At 38.7% G+C, this 18285-nt stretch overlaps 1 protein-coding gene across 3 annotated transcripts in view; it reads right to left on the reverse strand.

The window, feature by feature from the left end:
* Positions 1-18278, reverse strand: part of MSH3 (mutS homolog 3) — a 182661-nt gene extending 164383 nt beyond the window's left edge. Inside the window, exons 1-7 of one of the 3 annotated variants that reach the window (XM_027545706.1) lie at positions 17971-18278; positions 16215-16335; positions 9041-9258; positions 7527-7733; positions 4510-4626; positions 3987-4104; positions 2047-2192 (exon numbers count right to left, since the gene is read on the reverse strand). In XM_027545706.1, the coding sequence (XP_027401507.1) occupies positions 2047-2192; positions 3987-4104; positions 4510-4626; positions 7527-7733; positions 9041-9258; positions 16215-16335; positions 17971-18174 (1131 nt within the window). In that variant the 5' untranslated portion in view covers positions 18175-18278. Of the gene's footprint in view, positions 1-2046; positions 2193-3986; positions 4105-4509; positions 4627-7526; positions 7734-9040; positions 9259-16214; positions 16336-17793; positions 17880-17967 lie in introns of those variants that run through there. The other 2 variants (XM_027545705.1, XM_027545707.1) reach the window with 2 other exon arrangements.
* Between the last annotated feature and the right edge of the window lie 7 nt (positions 18279-18285).

Raw genomic sequence — 18285 nt, forward strand, 5'->3', positions numbered from 1 at the left:
GGTAAACAAGCACGACCCCAAAGGAGTAAACACAACATATTTATATTAATATACTGCTTAAGGTGGCAAAATTCGATCAAAAAGCGAGGGAATTATTATCTTAAAATCTGGATTATGGTTACCTCTGGAGGCAAGGGGCCCTTCTGTGAATGGCGTTATATTTTTTAAGCTGGGGGGCTGTCTCACATTACATTGGTAATTTTTGATTTATGCATTTTTCTTTTTTTTTTTAATCACTCATTCTTGGCTCAAGGAAGTTCCTTAATTCTAGCCCATAGGGCTTCTCTAGTGGCCAGATAACTGAACTGTAAGTACATGAGCATACATACTACTCCCAATCTACAACCCAATCTACAGTTGGGTTTATCTCCCAATCTACAACCAAACTTGTACAAAAGCTACTTCCAGAAGTTCAAGTAATAAAGGTATTGGCCAAATTCCTCTTTGCTTTTTTAAGCAGAGAAATGGTCTATATTATAAAACCTGCAACGTCTGCTACTCCATGTGATATGAGACACTGATAAGCCCACAGGCAGCCTATAGATAGAGCGTCTGATTGTATTGGCGCTACAACAGTAAAGCCTTTGATTTCAGACTAACTACCAGTATCCAAAGGATGACTCCTAGGTAGACTGGGGAACATGTGACACTCATCACAACAGGGAAACACCCAGCAGGAGCAGCGTTCAGGAAGATGAGCTCCATTTCAGCCACACTGAATTTGAGGGCCTCATCCAGTGAAGAGCTGGACATGCACATGGAATTCTGCTCAGTGTTTCTGGCAGCCTAGGTGGGAGGGGAGTTTGAGAGACAATGGACATGGCTGAGGCTCTCTACTGTCCACTGGAAATGATCACAACATAGCTATACCCCGATGCAGAATACAAAGTTAAAAAAAAAAAGTCCCAAGAAAATGACTGAGATGGAAACTATCAATTCTCCTTTCTTTCACATGCCAGTTCACACACTGTGTTCACTTTGGCAAGATGCCAAACAGTATTTCTAAAGCACAAAATAGGAGTTGTATACACAATCAGCTCTGCTCCTTAGACTAAGTTCCAGGTAAGTATAAAATAGCACATTACATCTGTTAAAACTTAAAAGCAAATAACTTTACTATTTGTAGATGGGTTCAATTGCCTGCAGCTAGATAAAAAGTGCTTCTCAAGGATTAAAAAAAAAAAATTATTGAGAGTCCCCAATAGTAACGCTAATTCCCAGAGAGAATGGCTTATTGTTAAGCAAACATGAAAGTTAGTACCAAGTTATGCAGCCAAAATGAGGTATCAAAAGGTATTTTGGAGACATTTGGGCTCTAAGAATTTTTACTGATGTTGTAGCTGGTTGCAAAAGTTCAAAAATATAAAGAGAATGGGTTATTACTTAGGCAAGGAGTCCTGCTTCTGCTTAACAGAACAGTGGAGTCTAACAATAGTTCCAAGAGGCCCTTAAGTCTAAGATTTTAAGCAGAGTCCAAATAGGTCTCTAAATGGGCAAATCTGCTCATAAACTGCCAGAAGGCAAGATCAATAAAACTATGATTCACAAACTATACTCACCTGGAAGACTGGTTATAAATATTCCTCATGTTTATTAAAAATGGAGTTTTGAATTGGCCAGTTATAACCCTTAACTACCCTTTTCTCTAAAACTAGACATGACAAACTCATAATTGTTTGCCTTTAACTCCAAATCTAGAGGAAATTTGTAAAACCCTTTGTTATCCACGTATGTGTTGACGTAAATGTTTTATTCTGCTATCTGAACACTGTTTGCATACATGCCTATCACAGTGTCTATCTTCAGCCCTAAACTACTAGAGCACATGGACAGAAGACGACCTGGATCCCTCCAAAGCACAGAGTGCCAAACAGTCATGCAAGAAAATTTACATTTCAACATATAAAATTAGGAGGGAAATGTTTTTCTAGTACAAGTACTTGAAGACACAACTCATCAGATAGCCTCATTATAAACCATACATTATTACTCATATTTAAAGATACCATGAACGTATCATTCGCTCTTCACCTACAAAGTACTTACCACAATTCCAATGGAAACGCTCCCCCTTTTTTTGTCTTTAACGTTTTCTTTGTTTTCACAAATGCACAGAAGATAGCTGGTAGAAGTATCAGTCATTACCTCATCGACATTTACAGCATCATCCAGCTTGACTAGAGGATTCACATGTAATAATTATTAAGGAAAAACAAATGCTACATTCCCATGAGCTTTTCCTCCTTAAAACAGTAGTTTATTTTCCTGGATATTTTTGCTCTATACAAAATCTTCCATACAGCATTCATTCTTCTGATTTACTCTGATTATAGTTACAATGCTGTATCTTCCCTAAGATATAAGATTCATGAGAACAGACAACTATTATCCTCTCACTTCCAAAAGGCCTGGAATATACCTCAGATCCTATGGAAGCCCAAACATAATCCTTGAATCCTTAACAATCCCATAAAGTTTAATTCCACAAATCAAAGCATGAATACACTAAAATAGTGTAAATTACTTCCCCTACTAAAGTGCCTAACAGCTCTAAGACATAACAAGAGAATTTTTTTAAAAACGTGAGAAAACCAAAAAAGAAAACAGAAACATACTTGTGTGTGTGTGTGTGTGTAATGAGTCCATTAAATGAATTCTCAGGAATGAAAGCTGTTTTTGGACATAGTCAGTCTGGGAACATCCACTTTGGGCATCAGCTGATAAGAGAGTAAAAGAGAAGCGGGAAGGGGTGCTGTTTTAGAAGCAGGCTTTAAGAAAGAGACTCAAGTTTGGGCAAAAGAAACAACAGAATTACCAAGTTCTTACAGCCTGATCAGCTTAGAACGATACAGAGTTGTTAACAGTTTGGGGTCCATTCTGAGTGATAACTGTTCCCTATTCATGATATTAACAGAACAAAACAGCTTTCAGAATGTGGGTAGAAGCTACGTAGGACTCTAAATAAGCAGATCTAAATAAGCATATCTGTAATAAAAATAACAGAAATACTACTGTCACAGAGTGTCATTTAAGACTTTATCCCTACATTCTGAGAGACCTGATCCCATCCCACAGTAAACAAAGCGCTTCCTTATCATATTTTATATGTAATTATTCAGTTTTTTAAGTTGACAAAATTTTATGACTCTGCTGTTAAAATCATGTGGCTTCAAGTAACTCATTGAACTGATAAATGACCAAAAACTGGGGACAGTCACTGTATATACTGAAGATTCTTACAAAGTGAGAAACTTACAATCCATTTTCAAAAGTAGTAAAATTCTTGTGACACTGACAATTAATGAAAATGACCTACTATAATCTTTTATAAGCAGTTAACTGTGCGTTAACTTTGTAGTTTTCACATTGTGAAGTTAGTAAGTTATTTTGTAGGTCTCACTGAGGAAGATGTACAGGAGTTTGTAAGCCCAAGCAACTAGCCACTAAGGACACAGGCCTGGGGAAGATGTAATTTCACATCAGTTGCTGACTTGCTGTCATCATTTACCAGGCTCTCTTTTTTTCTCTTAAAATATGATGACCTCTTCTTTAACTGTGGCATTTGAAAAATGCCTCTTTCTAGCCAAAAACCAACCCTTCTCTCTTCAGTTATCATACTAATCAAAGGTCCAAGTAACCATACTGCCTCATCTCATCAAAAACGTACCCAGTTTGCAATGGACATGTACAGACTGCTCTATCTAAAATGGATAACCAACAAGGACCTACTGTATAGTACCCCTGGAACTCAGCTCAGTGTTCTGTAGCAGCCAGGTTTGGGGGAGAATGAACACGTGTATGTATGTGGCTAAGTCCTTGGCTGTTCACCTGAAACTACCACAACACTGTTAATCAGCTTTATCCCCATACAAAATACAAAGTTTATTTTTTAAAAAGTACCCAATCGAAGAACAGTTTTAAAAAATGTTATTTAAAACAAAGGCCTTGTAACATTTAAGAAAAAAATTCCTACTCAAAAAGGATATCTTCTCCAATAAGTGTAGATTTTGTATAAAGAGCAGTCAGTTTCCGGGAAAAGAGTGAGCTTTTGTTGTCCCCAATGGCCTTTAAAGCAGCTGTTTCAGTTTGCTTCACAACTCCCACCTTCAACAAAAGTAATAAACACTGCATGTTAAATACGATGGAAAATTTGTTAAGACGACATTATTTCTAGAGTTTAGAAGTCTAATTCTGAAACATTTAAAATAACAAACTAGTCCACAATGTCCAGATGTAGGACTTAAGTTTAAGTAATAAGTTAACATAAGGACCTTACAAGTGTGGATAAATCACTAAGAAACACTCCAACACACAGTTGAAAAAATTTTTTACCCTAAATATCTAATATGTTAAAAACTCATGAAAATTAAGTGCTAGTAATTATGACAAACTTTAATTTCTCAAAAATGCCCAATTCCAAAACCAATTTCAGCCTCCCACATTAGAAACGCCTCCCTCTCCAGAAGAGACTTCAACCCCCTTTTCGCACAAATTGAAGCCAGAGCTGACCTTATATCCTTTGGCCACAAGGCGGCGTACATGAACAAACAGTCGGTGAGTAGGTATGCTTGCTGTCATAAAGTTGTGATCTAAATGGCAATAGATATTGAGCTCGCGCGCTGCAATCTAAAAAAATAAAAAAATATATCAGTAAGTTTCTATTTAAAGATTCCCTGTGTGGTGTTTGTACACTTTGTTAAAAATCCATCAAGGTATATATTTAGGATTTGTGCACAGGACTGAAGCGACTTAGCAGCACAGCAGCAGCAGCTATCTATGTGGTACGTCAATACAATGTTTAAAAGACATTCCCTGCGCAGAAGCCTATGGTTTCACCTTTTTTTTTTAACAGTGTCCATGGCCTAAACTAAAGGCCAACATCTATATCTATGAAAAACTTAGAAAAATATGATACGTTTTCTTTTATGTCCTTATTAGCGATTATCACGGAGAACGCAATGGCATCCCACTCCAGTACTCCTGCCTGGAAAATCCCATGGACGGAGGAGCCTGGAAGGCTGCAGTCCATGGGGTAGCTGAGGGTCGGACACGACTGAGAGACTTCACTTTCACTTTTCACTTTCATGCATTGGAGAAGGAAATAGCAACCCACTCCAGTGTTCTTGCCTGGAGAATCCCAGGGACAGGGGAGCCTGGTGGGCTGCTGTCTATGGGGTCGCACAGAGTTGGACAGACTGAAGTGACTTAGCAGCAGCAGCAGCAGTGATTATCAGGGATTAGCGAAGTGGCTTAGTCGTGTCTGATTCTTTGCGACCCCATGGACTACAGCTTACCAGGCTCCTCAGTCAAAACCTTAAAGTGCTAAACTTTTCCCTGTGCAAAACAGAGAGCATGAGAGTGTAATGGAATAAGAATCTATTACTTAGCACATGCAAATAATTGAAAATTAGGAGATATGAAAGAAGCACAAGCTGGAATCAAGATTGCCGGGAGAAATATCAATAACCTCAGATATGCAGATGACACCACCCTTATGGCAGAAAGTGAAGAGGAACTAAAAAGCCTCTTGATGAAAGTGAAAGAGGAGAGTGAAAAAGTTGGCTTAAAGCTCAACATTCAGAAAATGAAGATCATGGCATCCGGTCCCATCACTTCATGGCAAATAGATGGGGAAACAGTGGAAACAGTGTCAGACTTTATTTTTTGGGGCTCCAAAATCACTGCAGATGGTGACTTCAACCATGAAATTAAAAGACGCTTACTCCTTGGAAGGAAAGTTATGACCAACCTAGATAGCATATTGAAAAGCAGAGACATTACTTTGCCAACAAAGGTCCGTCTAGTCAAGGCTATGGTTTTTCCTGTGGTCATGTATGGATGTGAGAGTTGGACTGTGAAGAAGGCTGAACGCTGAAGAATTGATGGTTTTGAACTGTGGTGTTGGAGAAGACTCTTGAGAGTCCCTTGGACTGCAAGGAGATCCAACCAGTCCATTCTGAAGGAGATCAGCCCTGGGATTTCTTTGGAAGGAATGATGCTAAAGCTGAAACTCCAGTACTTTGGCCACCTCATGCCAAGAGTTGACTTATTGGAAAAGACTCTGATGCTGGGAGGGATTGGGAGCAGGAGGAGAAGGGGACAACAGAGGATGAGATGGCTGGATGGCATCACTGACTCGATGGATGTGAGTCTGGGTGAACTCCGGGAGTTGGCGATGGACAGGGAGGCCTGGCGTGCTGTGATTCATGGGGTCGCAGAGTCGGACACGACTGAGCGACTGAACTGAACTGAACTGACACAGTACACACAAATGATAAACCTCCCTGGACAGAGGGCATCTTTGAGAAAGTGAAAAGAAAACCCCATGGTCTGGTTAGCTAATCAATGACACACGAGTGTTAGGAATGTGGAAACATGTAGCACCACCTGATTCCCTACTTTTTTCTAAGAAGCATCATGGCAGACTTTGCTGGTGGTCCAGTGGGTGAGGTCCTCCTGCCAACGCAGGGGACCTGGGTTGATCCCTGGTCTGGGAAGATTCCACATGCCATGGGGCAGCTATGCCCGTGCACCACAACTACTGAGCCTGCGCTCTAGGGCCCAGAGGTCACAACTACTGAGTCCGCGTGCTGCAGCCACTGAAGCCTGCTTGCCAAGAGCCCATGCTCCACTGCAAGAAGAAGCTTTTGCATCTCAACGAAGAGCAACACAACTTAGACTAAGACAGCAAAATGACTCATATTCAGAGACCTGTAAGACTTCACACACCTGTTGGTAGGCTAGCAGAGTTAATGTGCTCATCCTTTGAGATTTAACTATGTTCCTGACTAAGAAAATTCATAAAGTAAAGGTAAGGAGAATTTCATACGTCTCAGTTTTTTTTTTGGTGTGAGTCTTCATTAGGAATACTCACATGACTATGATTCATTCACTATTTGGTTCATCCACAATCAACTTTTGATGGATGAAAGACACTAGGTAAGCACCACGGAGAATAAGTATGAACATTCCCATCAGAACCACTCACTTCCTTCTCCACAAATTTAGCATCCACCAAGCTTGCTTCTGTTTATATATAGTATTTACTTCAAATGAAAGCTTTAAATAGGGCTTCCCTGGTGGCTCAGGGGTAAAGAATCCATCTGCAATTCAGGAGACCCCTTTTCAATTTCTGGGTTGGGAAGATCCGCTGGAGAAGGGATAGGCTACCCACTCCAGTATTCTTGGGCTTCCCTGGAGGCTCAATTGGTAAAGAATCTGCCTGCAATGCAGGAGACCTGGATCCGATCCCTGGGTTGGGAAGATCCCCTGGAGAAGGGCACAGCTACCCACTCCAGTATTCTGGCCTGGAGAATTCCATTGACTCTATAGTCCATAGGGTCGCAAAAAGTCGGACACGATTGAGCAACTTTCATTTTACTTAAATGAAAGCATTTTTAAAAGGCAACTGATTATATTAGCTTTTTCATAAGGTCAGAAAGCGAAAAAAAAAAAAAAAAAAACACTGGAAAATATTAAAGGCTGGACAAGAAAATCATGAAATAATGCCTATGAAAATAACTTACCTCTGCATCTTCCCCAAAGAATCTATACTTATATCCACATTCCACACACAAAATCGCATCTTTCTGCTGCTGCTTCATTTCTAAGTATTGTAATTCTAAGGGTGTGTAGATGCTTTTAGTCCGTTTGTTAGATGGTTTAGAATCAGAAGTTTTCTGTAGGTTTTCATAACTCTTTTGTGATGGTCCCAAATGGCTGAATGTCTTGTCCTGGCAACCGAAAGATTTTTATAGTTTAAAAAGTATTAACCATAATAATAGTTCGAGAGAGAAAGAGAGAATGTAAATTTGGCACAAAGCTAATAATTGGTGAATCCAGGTGAAAGGTTTACAGGAGTATATTGTACATTTAGGCAAATTTTCTTGCACGTTTGGAATTCTTTGAAAGTAAATGACTTTAAAAAATTGAGCCAAACTAAACTATTACTTAATGTCTTAAACAAATTGTGAAAGCCTAAAATAAAACAATTTCTTTTTTTTTTTTTTGGCCAGTTCATGAATCTGGAATTTGCAGAAAGGGGTGTAAACTTCTAAAATCAAATACAAAATTGTGTTGGTCTGAGTATTCTTCTGAGTAAAGAATTCACAGTTTCATTAGATTTAAATGACTCAAAAAAAAAAAGTAAAGAACTATTTCTTTAATTCAGTAGCTCTCAACCATGGCTACACATTAAAATGAGAGCTTTTAAATGACCAAGTCCAGTTTTTCATGAACACCAAATAAACATGATTCTGATAAAGGGTTCTGATTATTGATTTTTTGGGGGGGGGAAGTTCTGTTCTCCAGGTGATTCTTTTGTTTTAACTGACATATAGTTGACACACAACATCATGTTAGTTCCAGGTGTGCAACATGGTGATCTGACAATCAAATACATTATGAAATGATCAGAACTCCAGTAACCAATTGTCACCATACAAAATTATTACAGTAAGGTGATCTCATTTAAAGCTGGGCTTCACCACTAATTCTGAATTATAGATTTCAATGATGGATCAAGAGTTAAATTCCCTGATTTTGCAATGGTGAAAAACACTGATAGTCACAAAACAGTAGAAGAAGTAAGGAACCCATGTATTTAGTTAACTTTTCTATTTACTGTATCAGCCAAGCTTTCAACTAAAAACCTCAAAACATCTATTTCTATAAATTATTTACCATGATTTTCTAGACTAATCATGGAAACTATAAGGAGGACTATAAGAAAAGTACTTCTATTAATTATTAATAAAGAATTCCCCCCAAATTAGTGACTCCTAACCTAGGCTGTATATCAGAATCAGCTGGGAGGTTTTATTTTGTGTTGTTTTAATAAAACCAATCTATCCTGCCTTAATAGTAAATCAGAATCTCCAGGAATTAAAAAAAAATCTAAGAAGCAGAAGCTCCCTCAGCTGATTTAGATGATCAGCCAGGTTTGGGAACCCCTGCCCCGGGTAAACCCACAGAACTTAATGGCACTTGAGAACCCACCATTTTAAGTAACTGGATATCCATCCATATAAGAGTCACATACCTTTTGGCTAGTTTGGGATTTGGAATCTTCAGAAGAAACAGCATTCTTTGCACGTAGAAGATCAATATCCTCAAAATCAGTACATTTTGGCAGAACTGCAAACTTCTGAAGAGGTTCTGTCTGGACTCTATTTTGAGGAAGGGCAGAATCGCAGCAGAATTCTTTCAGTTTTTCCAGAGACTTTAAAACAGTCCTGGTCCTCAGATGTTTCTTGGGCTCTTAGCAGATCAGATGAAAATATAACAATAGTATTTTGTGTCATTATGTCAATTCATAATCAGCATAGGATTTTTACAGAAGGAGCTTCTCATTTAAGGCAAGAATCTAACTATAATGTGATAAAGGAGCACAGAAGACTCTTGACTAGGGAAACTGAAGAGCTCCATAGGGAACTCCTAAAGATACTGAAACCAGGAATTCACCAGGGGAACCCGAAAACCAAGCCCCAGGACACTTACCTTCCTGCCTCCATAGCTTGCTCATGCAATTCTCCCTGAAATGCCCTGGACCCCAATTTCCACATGTCAAATTGTACTGACTTTATCAAGACCGATCTCAAAACTACTTTTTCCAAGAAACTCTGCTAATTCTCCCAGTTAATAGTCATATTCTCTTTCCTCTGTGTTCCAGTAACAAAACCACATCTTTCTACAGCCCATATCACACGCTGCCAATTAGTTGTTATTAAGAAGCAAGCAATCCATAAAATAAGGAATACTATTCACATATTGGGTATTTATAATAATACATGCCAGAGTACATTTTTTTGCCCCTAAGAGCAATAAAATTCAGCAGTTACTTTTAAATATAAAGAAATGGGACTGCATTTATCATCTCTTACCTTTCCCATTAAGCAAAATACTCTGAGGACAAGAGTTATGCTTCACTTATTTCTAAAAGTTTAAATTGTCTCATATTCATATCCAAACCTCTTTTTAGGTATATACTTTATCCTGTCTGTTAACCTTATAGCTAGAAAAATATATATTTGAAATCTCTTTTCAAGTGTATATATTCATCTTATTTACGATTACTCTCCCCTTTCCAGGATGTATACTTGAATCACTCTTCAAAGGTATACTGTAAGTTTTTATATTACATAAGAACTTTTCTCCTATCTATACAAAAACACTTTCCCAGGGCGGGGGTGGGGTATAAGTCTTAGAGTTGTACTTTTGTAAAAAAAAAAAAAAGTATCTGAAACTGAAGTGTTAAAAACTGAGGTGAAGGAGCCAGGGACTCTTCTGACTACTGAATATTCTGTTCTTTTCTTTACATTACTTATGTTTTAAGTAAAGTTCATATTTCAAAAATTCCATGTTATTTCCACAAACTTCAGGGTCTGTTTGGCTGGATCTACAGCAAGGCCTTAGCATGCATGTGGTTAGACTCCTTGATGGCTGACTTTCCCATTTCTCTTCCTTCCATCCTTCCCCAGCCTCCTACCCCACTCTCACTATGCCAAGAAGATTCCCTCATGAAGCTCCATCCCTGAGTTATGCACAACTCAAAAAGGCTTATATTGGTTCAGATATGATCCTGGATTGAACTGGTTTTTCTGTATAACCTCTCTGCCACCCTTCCACATCTCTTAAAATTTGTTCTTTCCTTTTTCTATGTAGTTATCTTTCATCCTTAGGCTATAATGTCTTTTATGGGTGCACCTCAGCTCAAGAGACAGCAAAGAAGATATCCCACCCTTATTCATTTATATCAAGACATTATGATTCCTGAACCATAAAATAAGGGGAAGAACTGGTACATAAGAAATGACACAAAGTTATAATTTTTTCCTACTGCTCCCAGGGCCATCATATCTTGAGCCATCTAAAAGAAAACCAGGAGGAAATATGAACATGTTTATCTGTGGGAAGAATGAAGCTTACAGAGGAAAGCCACAATCTTTCATTGCCTTTCTCCCAGATATCTAAGAGAGATCTTTACACCTTATGAGGCCCTCAAGGGAAAAAACTAAATGGAAGCCCTCTCAAATAAAAAGCCCCCAAGAGCTATAAAACCCTTATGCCTCAGAGGAGACACAGATACAGGCCCCAGTTCCTTCATTAGGCCTTGAGGAAGACTGTAACCACTGAAAAACCTGACTGGTCAAAAACTGAGTACAGTGTGTGTGTGTGTGTGTGTGCGCGCGTGCTCAGTCGTGTCTGACTCCTTGTAACCCCATGGACTGCAGCCTGCTGTACTCCTCTGTCCATGGAATTCTCCAGGCAAGAATATGGGAGTGGGTTGCCATTCCCTTCCCCAGAGGCTCTTCTGGACCCAGCGATCAAACCCACATCTTGTGTGTCTCCTGCACTGACAAGTGGATTCTATACCATCTGAGCCACCAAGGAAGCCCCTGAGTACAGTGTGTGTGTGAAAGTCACTCAGTCGTGTCCGACTCTTTGCGACTGTATAGTCCATGGGATTCTCCAGGCCAGAACACTGGAGTGGGTAGCCGTTCCCTTCTCCAGGGGATCTTCCCAACCCAGGGATCAAACTCAGGTCTCGTGCACTGCAGGTAAGTACAGTGTATGATGAAAATTAAAAGGAAAATGGAATTGGGAGGCCAGCAGGGGGAGCTCTCCTGCACACCCAGTGTCAATACAGATCCCAAAAGGAAGAGACTTACCTTGTATCTCCTACAGAAGTGATACTACCTTACTACTACCAGAAGGAGGAAGATTTTCTCCTAGCCTAACAACAGTTCAACCAATGAGAGACTATCACAACTCAGACAAAGAAAACCCTCTATATTCTGAACTCCCAATTTCCTCTAATCAACTTTCTGTTTGTAACAAACCCTCCTAACTTCCCCTTCTCCTTTATAAAAAGTTTTCTCTCCTTAGCTTTGCCAAACTTGCATGCTATTTGCTATAGCTGCATGTCCTGTAATCTCTGCTGCCCCCAGATAAAGCCATTTTGCTGGTAAAATAATTGAGTTGTTTTTACTGTTTTAACAGTACCCAAACAAACCTTAGCAACCTCTATATTCTGCTCCTATATTTAAAACTTCACTTATACTATCTTGTTTTCTGAAGATGCCATGAAATGAGCCATCAAACTGGCACAATATGAGATTAAAACTTCGCAGCATTATCACTAGTCTCTGAGCCCTTAAGAGGATATACCCTAGAAATAAGGCCACTGGTTGCTGTCCCAAGACGTTAAATAGACCAAAACTTTCTTGCTAAAAATCTTTCACTGAAACTAACACTTTCACTGTTTGAGCTTTAAATTCTGTGTGCCGTAAAATGGAAATACATAATAGTTACTTTCCTTAAGACTATTCTTCTAGCTTTAGGTTATGAATGATCAGGAGGAAGAAGAATTATCATATTTTAAATGAAGAATTTTAATCTAGAAGGAATCACAGACTAGATGCTAAAATATAAATATGCCATTATAAACATATTTTAAAAAATCTGTACAAGAACCTGTTTTACAGATAAAATAATTCATCATCTTAAAAAAAAGGAAAAAAAGAAAAATCTTTGTAATATTACAAACATATTTTAAGTTGGTTAAATTAAACACAATGTTCAGGTAAAACCAATCTACACTAAGTCAGGATAACAGTTATCCTGGGTCGGGGGAAGGGGTTGCAGTGGGAGGGAGCACAGAGAGATTTCTGGGAGTCCTAGTAATATAGCTTGTTGATCTAAGAGACAGTTACAGAGGTGACTTCAGTTTGTGAAATTTATCAAGCTTATAATTCTCTACATATCTTAAACATCTATAAAGAATTAAAAACAACAACAAATCCATGTTCATAGATCTCAGGGTGTCAAGAACTGTCTGGAAAAACAACCTACAGCCAATGTTTTAGAGTGTTTAAGCTGGAAATACAATATTTAAACTTACACAGATAAAAAATAATATACAAGTCAAGCAGGATGAGGTCTTAAAAAGAAAAATAAACAAATTTAAGAGCCAGTTTCAAATCTTGTCTAACAGTAGAAACCCAGGTAAGCAATAGAACTTTCTCTTAATTTAAAAAACTTATTTTTTAATCTCAGTGCCTTTGTTTTAAATATTCATTCCCAACTGAGGCATGTTGTTTTAAACTTCTAAAGGTGATTTTTTTTTAATAGTATAAAATAAAAATGGAAAGTTCATTTGACAAAATTTTTTACCTTCTATAATAAGTATAGTCATTAGACAATACAAAAATGGGAATTTGGGGAATGGTATATTTAATTCCATGGAAAAATTTGATTTTTTTCATTAAAGCTAAGTAGCTTTATCCTCAGCCATTAAAAAAAAAAAAGAAAGAATGCCATTAGCAGCAACATGGGTGGTTACATTATCATACTGATGAAGAAAGTCAGAAAAAGACAAATATCATATGATATCACTTATATGTGGAATCTAAAATATGGTACAAATGAATTTATTTACAAAAAAAGAAACAAGACTCACAGACATAGATACAAACTTATGGTTACCAAAGGAGAGGTGGGTTGGATAAATTAGGAGTTTCGGAGTAGCAGATATAAACTACTATATATATAAATAGTATATACTAAAAATATAATATTATATATATAAAATAGATAAATAACAAGGACCTACTGTATAGCAACGCAACTATACTCAACATTATATAATAACCTATAAGGGAAAGAAATCTGAAATATATATAGGTATATACATATATATATATATATATAGCTGAATCATTTTGCTGTACACCAAAATCTAGCAATCTAAATCAACTACCCTTTGATTTAAAACATTTTACTTAAAAATTTTGATTAAGTAGCTTTAACTTTAGGATATTAGTGTGTAATAATTATAAATACTGGTTGATATCTTTTATAAAATGGTTCAAGGATAACCTGGCAATTATATGAATTTAAGGCAAATTTCAATTTGAACTTTCTGGGTACAGTTTAAAGGCATAATATCTGATACATTTTCCAGGTCCTTTTTTTAATTGTATATTATTTTTATATACTCTAGCTATATTTTCTTGTATCCTTAACTGATTTTGTAAAGTCCAAATTTATATAGTATTAAGATAATGGATATCTGTATTTCTCAAAATGCTTTTGAGACAGAGTTCTACACTATGTTTATCTGTAATTAATATTAATAACAAAAAGCAAGTCTGAATTTGGGGAGATTTTATTTATCAAAGTAGCCAGACATACATATACCACTGAACTGTACACTTTAAAATGGCTAAGATATAAATTTAACCATATAAAATAAAAGTTTTGGTTAAAATTTAACTAAATTCTGTTACGAAATAACATAAAATTAAATCACAAGAAGATGAACAACAAGAAATTAAATCAAAAAACTTTTGAAAGCGGTACAACAGACAAAAAGGTCACATACTGTATGATTCTATTTATATGAAATGTTCAGAATAGGCAAATCTATAGACAAAAATAGATCTGTGCTTACTTAGGTCTGAAGGGGTGCTGTTGGGGGAAAATGGGAAGTGATTGCTAACAGGTACCGAGTTTCCTTTGAGGGTGATGAAAATGTTCTAAAATTGACTTTAATGAGGGCTGCACAATTCCGTGAATATACTAAAAGTTATTGAAGTGTACACGCTAAATGGGTAAATTGTATAACCTGCAATTATATCTTAATAATTCTGATATTAAAAAAAAAAATGAGGTGGAGTAATCACCCTGGTGAAAACTCTTTCTTCTTCCTGAGAGCAATGTTTACCAAGTAACAAAGGTTTTATATCATAATATTCCAAGTCTGATGCCCCATTTCTATCTCATCTCTCCTGGGTGCCAGGGTAAGTCAGTGAAGTGTGGTAACCCTCATAACTCACATATCACCCATCTCTTCTTCTATAAAAGGAGAAAAACAAGGGTTGTTAGGAAGAGAAAAATAACTACAAAAAACCTCCAGAACAAAGGCAGGCAAACAGACGTTGCTCATTAACAGCTTGAAGATTTTACTGAAAAACTAAATAGATCAGTTCTATGCAGAGTAATGAAGCAAAGAAAAGTAGAGAGCTCTGGAAAAGGCAAATTCTGTCAAGTCATGCCTCCTGTCACGCCCATTCAGGCAGGAGGAGGAAAAGGGTATCATCAGACCTATCCTTCACTTTAATCATGCATCTCCATTTCTACAGTTATTTCATACATAAATTCAAATTTTACTTCTTAATCCACCAAACTGAAACTTTTCTTTTTTGCTTTTGACTCATTTTCTTTGGGCTTCCCCGGTGGCTCAGATGGTTTAGAATCTGCCGGCAATGCGGGAGACCTGGGTTCAATCTCTGGAAAGATTCCCTGGAGAAGGGAATGGCTACCTACTCTAGTATTCTTGCCTGGAGAATTCCATGGTCAGAGGGGCCTGGCAGGCTACAGCCCATGGGGTCATAAAGAGTCGGACACAACTGAGTGACTTTCACTTCACTTCACTTCATTTTCTTTACCTAATTTCGTGAGAATAATGAAGAAAGGATTCTCTGATCTCTCCTATCATAAACTGTCTGAGGCCAATTAACTAAAGAAAAATTTGCTCAACTATCTGTATCCAATACCTCCACTAGAAGTCCAGGAGCTCAGGAATGGTGGTTTTACCCAAAATCTTTTCATATACAGAAGAAACAGCTCCATGATTAAAAAGGACAGGATAGATCTACATGTCCTAACACTGAATATTGTTCAAAATGCTCTAAGAGGGGGAAAAAAGTTGCAAATTAGTATATATAGTATATTACAATTTACGAAATATTATTCGTTAACTAATTTGTGTATACGTTTATACATATAGATGTGCATAAGTAGAAAAATCTGGAAGAATATACAGGATCTCCAAAAATCAGCAGTAGGCCTTACTGAAAGAAAGACTATGAGGTCTTTGTCTACCTTCTACGTTTCTGAATTGTTTGAAAATTTTATAACAAGAATGTTTTACTTTTATAATCAAGACCAAAATTTGCTAAAGGGAATAAAAGAGAAAATTCAAAGAACTACAGCCAAATTGCAGAACTCCAGCTTTTACCCCTACTTCTCCAACCTTCTACCCACACACCACCACTTAAGAAGGTGCCAGTCTACTCAAGCACAATGGAAGCCTTTCTCCACAAAGGAAACAAATGGCCCAATTCTCCTATAGCCTCCTCCACCCTCAGGAGAACACAAGAATATCAGAGCCATGACTTGTGAGAACGAAGAAAAACTGCCCCAGAACTCACCAGAGTTTCCAGACATTAAAGAATCACTTTCTTCTTCCTTTTCTTGGACTTTCCTGGCTTTCTTTTTAACAGGCCCATCACTCTCCAGTGCTTTCTTTTTACTTCTGTCAATTTCTGTAACCTTTGTTAGAAAAGGATGTGTCATCCTCTAATCTCAAAATTTGATGTACACAAAATAATTTAAACTTTACTCCTGAATGACAGTAGGTTCTTGCCATCCACCCTTCATAGAATTGTCTACTTAGAGCTATGGGTGAACTGTTCTACCATCATCAAAGATAAGCTGGAGGTCAGGTCATGAGCCTCGGCATCTCAAGCAGTCCTAGAATTAGAACCAAGGCTGCTACTTTTCTTCACTTAATCAGCCTTGCCCTAGCTCAGATTATGAATCACACTACTTACCTATGTTAAATAGAGTACCTTCAAGAAAAAAACTAATATTTAGATAATTAAAGAATGGTATCATTTTTGAAATGTTAATTGCAATTTAACTGTTTCATGTTCAAGCTTGGCTTATGTTTTACCACTGAAGATGCCACAAGATTATGGACTGTATGCTGGCAGAAAAACTGTCAAAAACTTAGGTCCTTCACCAAATGACCTCTAAACAGTAGATGTAAAATAAAATCTTGGTGAATTCATGGAAATGCACACTATGGTCAAAAAACAAAGACAGGAGAGATACAATCCTCTACAGAAGAAATATAAATGAAGGGAACAAAATTTTGAAGCAGCCAAGCTGTCACCTGCTTTAAAACCTGGACGGTTACTTAAAAGCCAATCTACAACTCCCTTCCACATTTTCAGTTTGAGAAATGCTGTACCAGGGAGCCCCAATGAGGGCTCACCCTTAGGTTTTCCTTTGTGGCAGTGTTCCTGGTCAAAAACAAAACTATTTTACTCAAAGGATAGCAAGCAACAGGAAGGACCCTACGACTAGCACATCTGTATTGTCTCAAGAAACTTTATCCACTCATATCGTGTATCAGACTTTATAATCTGAACCACAAGGGGTAGGTACAGTCACCAGGGAACCGCACATAAGTCATGACTTTTACTGGTAATCGCCCGAAACATTGAGCAAGGCTGTTGCAACCCTAAAAACTGGAGATTTAACGCCAGTTTTCATCCAGTCACCTAACTAAACAAATAAAAATGAACAAGGCTCTTCTTCAACCCTCAATTCAGGGGGGAAAAAAAGGCAGGGCGGGGCGGGCGGGTAGAATGGAGATTAAAAGAGGTATCCTCTGACCCTATTCATCAGAATGGGAGTCAGGAGACCTGAGTTTCTGTCTCAGGGCTGCCATTAAGAGTTGGTGTGACCCTAACCTCAAAATTAATACCTCAAATGTAAGGGTGAAGTGAAAGTCGCTCAGTCGTGTCCGACTCTTTGCGACCCCATGGACTGCTCCATGGAATTCTCCAGGCCACAACACTGGAGTGGGTACCCTTTCCCTTCTCCAGGGGATCTTCCCAACCCAGGAATCGAACCCAGGCAGCATTGCAGGAAGATTCTTTACCAGCTGAGCCACAAGGGAACCCCTTGTTAGAATGGCACCTAGGATGGAGGCGGGCCTACCTCTTCCTACCGCCTCCTTCCGGAGTCCTGTCCCTTTCCCGTCTGGCCCAGTCACCTCGCCGATTCTCGCGCACAGTCCCCGCCTCATCCCGCCCCACCCACAAGCTCTGCCTCCGCCCATCTGGCCCCGCCCCCTCTCCCCAATGGCCCCGTCCCGATCTGGACCGAACCCACCACGTGTGGCTGCAACTGCGGCGGGAGCGTGGACGCTAGGGGCGCCTCGGAGTCAGAGTCAGGGTCCGCCTTCTCGGCTGCACCCGCTGGGGATGCGGTGGATTTCAGGCTTCCCGTAGACTGGAAGAATCTGCTCAAAACAGCCTGCCTTGCAGACGCTGGGTTGGCGGGAGCGGCGCCGCCGGAGGCCGGCTTCCGGCGCGGCATCGCAAGGCCGGGAGTCAACAACCCGAGAGCCGGGCCGAGCCGGGAGCGCGGGCCCGCGGCCGCAGTTCCCGGGGTGTCTGCGGGCGCGAGCACGTCGTGACCCGGCGGTGC

The sequence above is a fragment of the Bos indicus x Bos taurus genome, chromosome 7 (genome assembly GCF_003369695.1).
Source record: "Bos indicus x Bos taurus breed Angus x Brahman F1 hybrid chromosome 7, Bos_hybrid_MaternalHap_v2.0, whole genome shotgun sequence".
Classification (NCBI taxonomy): domain Eukaryota; kingdom Metazoa; phylum Chordata; class Mammalia; order Artiodactyla; family Bovidae; genus Bos; species Bos indicus x Bos taurus.